This window comes from Blastomyces dermatitidis, assembly GCF_000003525.1.
Source record: "Blastomyces dermatitidis ER-3 genomic scaffold supercont1.2, whole genome shotgun sequence".
NCBI lineage: Eukaryota > Fungi > Ascomycota > Eurotiomycetes > Onygenales > Ajellomycetaceae > Blastomyces > Blastomyces dermatitidis.
Window position 1 is genome coordinate 7,895,471 of NW_025544775.1, and position 9,319 is coordinate 7,904,789.

General features: G+C 31.5%; 2 protein-coding genes across 2 annotated transcripts; one reads left to right on the top strand and one right to left on the bottom strand.

The window, feature by feature from the left end:
- Positions 1 to 1,136: 1,136 nt before the first annotated feature.
- Positions 1,137 to 2,096, bottom strand: BDCG_16566 (uncharacterized protein; the record flags this gene model as incomplete). Its single annotated transcript, XM_045425781.1, has 1 exon — positions 1,137 to 2,096. The coding sequence occupies one exon, from the start codon at positions 2,094 to 2,096 to the stop codon at positions 1,137 to 1,139; it is 960 nt and encodes a 319-aa protein (XP_045280016.1).
- A 1,256-nt stretch (positions 2,097 to 3,352) lies between these two features.
- On the top strand, positions 3,353 to 3,766 carry BDCG_16567 (uncharacterized protein; the record flags this gene model as incomplete). The annotated part of the gene is made up of 1 exon (XM_045425782.1): positions 3,353 to 3,766. One exon carries the CDS (start codon positions 3,353 to 3,355, stop codon positions 3,764 to 3,766), a length of 414 nt encoding a protein of 137 aa, XP_045280017.1.
- Between the last annotated feature and the right edge of the window lie 5,553 nt (positions 3,767 to 9,319).

The following is a 9,319-nucleotide window of genomic DNA, read 5'->3' on the forward strand; positions in this document are numbered from 1 at the left end:
GTTTCTTGATGAAGTTATGTTCAGAAATCCTCTATCAATTGTCCAGATATTGTTATTTTTCTTCAATGACTTTTCATTATAGATATTTATGAGCTGTATAGTATCAAACTCATTTTCTTTATCTATAATATCACCCACCAGAATATCAGGGTCAGACATGATATCAAATCTTAGATTAAATTGATATCTTGATCTCTTTCTTCCATAGATCACTACTCTTGACTTTATCTCAGACTTTTGAGGTAAAAAGCAGTAGTAGCTTGAATGAGAAATAACATATTTTTGCTCAGCATCAAAATTCGGCTCCTGAAGCAGTATAAAATCAACTTTTTGTTCAAATGCAATTTGAAGACAAGAATAAATACAATTTGAGTTTCTATTCACATTATTTTGAATAAATGTGATTTTTGAAGAGTTTTTAAACTTTTTTTGTTGTTTTTGTTGTATATTCATACTAAAAGAGAGTAGAGTAGAATCTAATCACTATCATCAGATAGTAGATTATAACTGTTCTGAAAAGTAGGAATCTCAACTGCTTGCATTATATCTAGTTTATCATCAGAGTCATTTCTCAATTCTCTAATCTTAACAGGAGTTTGAGGATTCAAGTTCTGTTTACATTTAGCTGGAGAGTTGGAGTTTGAAGACTTAGATAGTTGAGAGTTTCTTCTTTTTGAGCTTGCAGTTGTGAGTTTACTGGCTTGACTCTTCTCTTCAGTTCTAGATTGACTTTGAGCTTCATCTTTTCTCCAGTTCTTTTGAGTTCTAGGAGCAAACATACATTCTTTTGAGCTAGATGCATGTTTTTCTTTGCAATTAGAGCACTTAAGCAGAGTGTGTTGACAAATTTCACCTCTTTTTAAGCATGTTTCACATTTATGCTCACTAGTTTTGTGATCTCTGGCACAGAATGCACATTTTGAGTCTCTAAAACATGAGATTGCAAAGTGTCCATATCTTTGACAGTTTGAACACTGTGTTTGAGCTTTGAGGTTCATCCTTGAGTCTTTGTATTCATGAACTCTCATTTTCAAACCTGCTACTCTTACTTCAGAGATCTTTGACTGTTCAAGTGTTTTTGTATATACTAGAACAGAGGCATTTCTCCTGCTTTGTCTGAACTCAATTGAATTTAGTTATACAGGCTCCTTTCTCAGTTGAATAGAGTTGTATTCTTCCAATTCATTTTTGAGAAGTAGCATTCCTTCTTCACAGTCAAAAATTTCAACTGGAATATCATGAAGAATGAATTTGTCCCACTTTTCATCTCTTTCAGATAGAATTGTTGTGTTTAACAAAGATTCTACTGCTGACTTCCAGAGATTCTCATTCTGAATAAGGAATTCAGCACTGAATTCAGGCATTGTAGTCAGAATGATGGAGTTTTCAAAGAATGATGATTCAATTGAAGCTATAACTGGTTTTTGAACTTCAATATCAGTCATTAACTGAGAAAAGAACTGCTGGTTAATTTCATTTCTGATTCTGAAAATGAGATTTGAGTTTAGCTTGTTTCTTTGCAGAATGTCCTGATTTGAGACTTTGAGAATAAGTCTTCTATTTCTGGAGATTTGGAAGTTTTTCTCTTTTTGCATTTTCTTTTCCACTTTTCTATGAATAGAGGCATGAGCAGTATTCTTCTCAGTTTTCTCAGAATTTTGAGCAGGTTTTGAGACAGTAGGTTTAGAGACAGCAGGTTTAGAGACAGCAGATTCAGCTGCTTGAGCATATGTTTTCTTCTGATTCAAAGAAGGAGAAGAAGAAGAAGTAGAAAAGAAAGAAGAGCAAACTGAAGAGTCAGTGATTGTATTAGAAATTTTCAAAGTTTTTTGAACTGTGTTTGAAATTCCAAGTTTGAACTTGATCACTTCCTGTAGTTGTCTAGCCTGAGCATGAAGAATTAACAGAACTTCTTCATTCATCTCACTCAGACACTGCTTTCCAAGAATTTTACTTGCTTTTTCAAGTTCCTGTATTTCAAGAACTTGTTGTTTCTCTATCTCTTCTTTCTTTCTTCTCTTCAGAATTTCAATCTCAGGAATAGCATTTGAGAAAGCATCTTTTTCCACATCAACTGAGTGTACTTTTGAACTCATTGTTCTTACTCAATGAAAAGTTGGTCAGACTAATTCAATTGAGATATTTATTAAACTCTTTTGAATTGAAAAGTTGGTCAGACTGTTTCAATTAAGAGGTTTCTAAGTCTGTTTTCAATTGAAAAGTTGGTCAGACTATTTCAAAAGAAGAATCACAGACTTTTGTGTATAAAACACCTGATTTTTTTCACACTAGTTCAGTAACTAGGTTAGATTTTTGAAGAGAATCTAATAAACTAAAATTGATTTTTAAGATAAATCAATAAAATCTTTACAATCTCTTTCTTGGGATACAGTGAGGAAAAGTATGATATCAATTGATAGTAAATCAGATGATATGACAGTTTTTGAGAGAAAAACTGACAAAAAATAAATCAATTTTTTGAAGAGAAATTGATTAAAACTATTCAATTTTATTCTAAATTATCCAATTCTCCTCGCACAACAGGTGTGCAACTCAAATCAGTTAATAAAGAGTGTAAAAAAGAATTAAGTATTAATGAAAGCTCTTCAGCCACTGAAAAAGTAATTCTTACTTAAAAGAATATGAAATTATGACAGAAAACAACTCTGTTTTTAATTCTTTGTAAGAATATTGTGTAAAACCCAGAGAAAAACACCTTACTTTTTTAAGAGAAGTAAAAAACTATTTCTAAAATCTTTTTTTTGCATTAACTGCTGCAGAAGAATGAGATAGAAACTGCTAAGATATGCACTACTGTATACCCCCTACCAAGACTTTCCCTCTTCAGAGTCTTGATATTATAGAGAATATAAGTCTGTTTCTATATAATAATATAAATATTGCCAGCGGGATGTAGAGGAACTGGTTATTTATATCTCAAAATAGAAGACTTTGTCAATGATTATATCAATATAGAGTTAATTCTCAAATTCAATAGAAACCTAGTGTTGCTGTTCTCAATCCCTTGCAGAATCTATTGAATATTGAGGTATTAAAACTAGATTTAATATATCTCACTGTGCAGGGATCAAAGGCTCAGTCAGACCTTGGGGTATACTGATTTTATAGTTGTCGTGTCTGCCGATTATGTATTGAGTACAGTTGCTGAGGTATCTTTTTGTACTTTTCTGTCGGGGATGGGCCAGATTGAGAGGGGTGGTACGAGGGCGAGACTTGGCGTTGATGTTCAGATACACTGAAGACAGACCGCGGAGGTTGCACTTCAGAAGTGGCCGTTGGTTATGTGCTTGATATTATCGCCGAGGTATCTTTTTGTATTTTTCTGCCGGGGATGGGCCAGATTAGGAAGGGCGGTACAACGGTGGGACTTGGCGTTGGTGTTTTGGAACATCAAAGATGGACAGGGTTTTCGCGGAGGTCGCTCCTCAGATATCTCCACAACTACAGATCGGGGATCTTCCAAAATCGAGAAGATTGGTGCATATGGCTAGGTCTCTTCACCTTACAATTTGTATGGCACTTTGGCCCGGGGTTGTGGTGTGGTAGGGGAGAACGGGGGATACTCCCACACAGGAGTTTTGAACAACGTCCGGTTCACGTTTGGCTGGATAACTCCACCACCACACAGGGTATGCGGTCGGCGATGGGGTCAGAATGCTCGTATGATCGAGGGCTTTTCGATGGATCTATCGGAGGGTTCTTATTCGAAAAATCGAGCGAGTTCGTGGTGGAGCGGTCGTTGTAGAGTGCTCAGTTAATATAGTTCTGAAATATAAGTAAAAAGAGAGATCAGAGTCTACTTATCAATAATCTCACTCTTATCACACTCATTCTTCACTATTAAAGTCTTCAGTATCAGTATCTTTGTCTGCTGTGAAGTTAGCACTGCAGCACTACAGAAGAGTATACTGTAGAAGAGTATAAGATATACATGAAGTATTAACTTATCAATTTACACAGTATCTCAGTTATCTGTTTCAATTGAAGAAAGATTCTCTTTAATCAGTAATTAGTCTCTGTAATGCTTTTAATAGCAGTGCCAGCTGATCTCTTCTTCTTAAGATTAGTTATTCTGAGGTGTTTTTTTATCTTAGAGATCTATACTTTCATCTTCTTTTATAAATGAGTAAGAGAGATCTTCTCAGTCTTGACAGAATTTATTAATACTTAAAGCTTTAAGATTCTTACTCTGTACTTCTTAAGCATCTGAGCTTCTTATCAGAACTGATATGACATTTTGTTATAAGATAATACTTATAGAAAGATAGAAGTCATTGTTATAGATATAACACAAATAATAAGAGTGAGAGAAGAGATAGATACACAAGATTCTCTTTTTCTTCAGCTGCTTAGTACAGTATAGATAAGTAACAGTATCAGTTAAAGACTGTATCAGAGCCTCTTTACAGAGAGAAGATAAAGAAACTATAAGACTCTGCAGACTTAACTCAGTAGCATCTCAAGCAGAGCTCAGATATATTACAAAAGAAAAACTACAGATTGAACTTCTCAGAGATACTGTTTGTCAAATCAAGCTCTCTCTGAGATTCTCTCTAAATAATCACATGAGATTATACATCACTATGTTAATTGAGAGAAAGAACAGTGTCACAGCAGTAGTGAGAGAGATAGAAGAAGAACTGATCACTGATAAACTGATCAGTAGAAGAGATGATATCTCACTATAAGACATGACTTCTATCACTGTAACTGCAAGAGCAGCAGAAGAAGAAGAAGAAGAAGAAGATGTAATAATAAGAGCAGTACTCTTATAATTTTTAACATTACTGTCTTCATCTTCAACCTGACTTTCTTAACAGTCATGAAGGCTGCAGTCATATTATGAAGACATTTAATTATTAGAAAGTATCAGAATAAGGCTCTTATTATCTTTCAACTACAATACTCTCATGCACTTACTATTACAAATGAGAGAGAGAGGAGAAAAATGTGTCATAAGAGAGAAGAGATCTTTGTGAAAAATTCTACTACTACTGTTAGCTTTGCCTCTAATAGACTGGCCGCTGAGACTATGAATTTCATATTTAATTTCATTTGATCTGATCTTATACGTTTCTTGATATGAATTCTGCTGAGACTAATTATTAAAAAAACATGCAAAGTGACTATATATCAAATCTCAAAATGAGATTATGACTTAGAAAAAATAAGAAAGTAATCTCATGTAATTTCATTTAGTCTTATTCTTAGACTGACTGTGTAACCGTGTCTGAGACCAGAATCAGAATATTTAATAGTCTTATTACTAATTTAACTGATTTCATTACACAGTTTTAAGATTATATAGTAGTCTTATACTGTTTCAGTAAGACTTACTGTCTACTCTTATTACATTTTTCAAAAAAGATCATGATTTTCACTTCTTAATTTAAATTATTTTTATTACTTTAAATGACTTTAAATCTCATTTAAGTATTATCAAAAAGTGTTACTTTTTAAAAAATTAAAAATAGGCTAAAGAAAACCTTAAAATGTATAAAAATAGTAACTTTATATTAAGAATAAGACTAAATGAGATTAAATGAGATTACTTTCTTAGTTTTTCTAAGTCATGATCTCATTTTAAGATTTGATATATAGTCACTTTGCATGTTTTTTTAATAATTAGTCTCAGTGAGATTCATGCCAAGAAATGTATAAGACTAGATTAAATAAAATCAAATGTAAAATTCATAGTTCTGGCAGCCAGTCTACTCATTCTTGACATTGTGGTTCGGAAGAACGTACGGTGGTTAGGAAGAACGTACGACCGTCGGATAATAACGCGGCTGCTTCCGAACTACTAGCGTACGAGTGTAAAGAGGGGTCATAGCGGCCACTAATTAATTTAGCATATAATATTATAATATATAAGAAGCTGGTGTACATCTGTAATCATACTCCGACTCAAGCAATCTTTGAATCACATCTGATAGCATGTCTAAAAACTGGTGAGAAGTACAGACTTCTTCAGAGCATGATAATTTCATCTATAAAGTAATTCATAGTTATCATATCAGTGTAATTCTAGAATGTCTCAAAAGATAGTATATAAAGAGTGATGAGTAGAAGAGTATTTAATTAATACTGCTTCACTTAGTGAGAAAAAACTTCACACTCAGATAAATGCCATGTAGGCAAACAGATGAGATGTGAGAAAAGAGATGAATGTAATGAATCAGATTCAAAGAAGATCACTCTTCACTCAAAGAGATAAAAGAAGAAGATGATTATCACTGAAGTTATACAATAATAACAGAAATTATATAATAATATAGTGATATAATAATATAGTAATATAATAATACAGTGATATAATAATAGATATTATACAATTAATAAGAAATCACTGAAATGAATATCTTCTCTAGTTAATATGAATAACACTCTTCTCTGCTATCTGAACTGAAAGATATGCAGAATCTCTTAGAGAATTTATTTAAAATAGTAAGAAAAGTGACTGAGATCACTGAACTGAAATCAAAGCTCTGTACATATATGAGAATTTTAAATGAGATTGAGGTCTTGTATACACAGTGACAGACTGAGATAGAAGTCAAATAACAATTAGCATTCACTGCAGATTAAGTATTCACTATGAAAAGCTTTACTGATGCAATTATCATTATTAATAAGAATAAAGAAAATCAGATCTTAGATCTGCAGTGAATGATTGAATATTTATACAGATAGATGACTACACTAAATCTGAAGATCTTATTATAATTATTCACAATCTCTTCAGAAGTGTATATATTATCAGAGATCACTGTGTAGAATAAGAATCTGAGTATGAAATATATCAAGTCAGAAGATCTGCTAAAGTTATTAAGCTTTAATAACAATTAAAAAAATGATACTGTAATCAGCTGACTAAGTCAGATACAATTATATTATCAGATCAAATGTGAACTTATAGACAGACAGTTAACAGAATTTTAATAAGTCTTAAGATCTGCTGTATTTCTACATGAAAAAGTGAAGTTATTATAGATGACTGATAAAAAGATAAATCTCATAGATCTGAAATAATATTCATTCTTATAAATATGAAATAAGTTTTTCAAATGAATCTTGTATAACTTTGAGAAAGTGAATATATAAGATAGGCATTATAAATGCTTCACTGAGTGTAGATAAGTAAGTGATTTTATATTATACTTTATACACTTCAGCTTATACTATCTTGTATTGAATGAAGAACTTTCAACATCTTTCTATTTATAGATCTTTATTCATAATCTTATATCTGAGTTGAGAGCAGAATGAAAATACTTAATCTTATAATCAGATATAATAAAAGAAGTATACAACATTCTTATTATACAGAAACAAGTGAGTTAATTATAATACAAAATACTGCAATCAAGTATATCTCAGTAGAGAATGAATAATCAGACTTCTATAACACAAGTTACACACTCAGATATAATAAATCTAGATCTGAATACTATTACTAAAGTACTGAATTTCTCAAAAAAGAGATTCTCTGAGTGAAAATCTTGATATTATAAGCATTGAGCTTGCTTCAACTGCAGGTATCAAAATCATAATATAAAAGATTACACTCAGTAAGCACAGTCAAGAGAAGTAAGAGAGTTAAAAAACTAGCAGAATCAGTGAGCTCAGAGACACTCACTGATATTCTATGAAAATTCTTCAAAGTGAAAGAGATGCTCATATTAGATAACTCTCTAAATTCTATGAATATAAAGAAGAAGCAGACTTCTGAATAAGATGCAGATAAGAATGATGAAGTGAACACTCATCTGAATATCTTAAGACTTGAAATGTTAATGTATAAGAGACACTTGAGTAAGAATTAAGAGATGACTGTAAAAGTGTTAGCAGACATAGAAGCTTCTATATAATATATTAATAATTATATAATCTGAAGACTGAAAGAGATTCACTGAGTGAAGAATCTCTGATATATAAGATTATCTGATAACTGATATTTAATATCATCTGCAAGAGTAAGAGTTCTCTTGTACTTTGAAGAATCATCTTGCTATATTTGAGTGTGAGAGCTGCAGAACATGAAATACAATCTTATTCTTAAACTTAATTGATTTCAAAGATTCAATCTGCAGATTCAATGATGTATATACTATATATAGTTAACTGATAGAAAGAAAACAGTTCATACAATTCTATTAACTGATATAAGAAGAACATTTCACATCTCTAATATAGAAGAATTAAATCTGCTTACATATTAATAAGCAAAGAGAATGATTTACAAGATCTTATCTGAAAGTATTCTGTATGTTATACAGAACCTGAAAGTAGAGAAAATCAAGATAAAAGATATAAAGAAGAATAAGCATATGAAGAAGCTTCTGAAGAAGTATGAGAAGATCTTCTGAACAGATCTTTCATCAGAACTGCTGCCAGAATGAGGATTTATATATAAGATTGACACAGAGAATGCAAAACCAGTCAATCAGAATGCATACTCTCTGTCACAAACACATCTCAAAGAACAGAAGTGTCAGATCACAGACCTTCTAAAACATGATCTTATATAACTCTTATCAAGCATGTGAGGCTTTCCAGTTCTATTCATGAAAAAGACAGATGAGAAGTGATGAATGTGTATTAATTATCAAGCACTTAATAAGCTTACAATTAAGAATGAATATTCACTGTCACAGATTCAACAACAGTTGAATACAGTGAGAAACATCTGATATCTTTCAAAGATTAATCTTCTCTCGGAATACTAGCAGATCTGTAGACAAACTATCAGTCTCATGAATCACATTTAATATATAATAAGAGAAGTTCAAATTTCTGACAATGTCATTCAGTCTGATAAATGCACTCATCATCTTTTAAACAATGATGAATACAATTCTTTATAAACAAAATGAAATCTCATATCTCATATATCTCAATAACATTCTAGTCTTTTCAAACTTATATAATGAATATCTGAAGCACTTCAATGAAGTACTTATAACTCTGACAGAGTATAAGCTCTATATTAAATCAATCAAGTATGTGTTTGAAACAGAAGAGTTGAAGTTCATAGAATATGTAGTGAGTGATGACTGTATACATCTCATCTCAGAGAAATTGAATATCATAGTGAATTAGCTGCAGCTAAGAAATATACATTATATACAATAGTTTCTTAAGTTAATCTCATACTATTATAGATTTATTAAGAATTTTGCATGAATATCTGTATCACTCTCAGATCTCTTAAGAGAAATAGATACAAATCTGTGAAAGAAGAAGTTTTATTCAATCATCTAAAATATCACATGTGAAGAGGCTTTTCTCACACTGA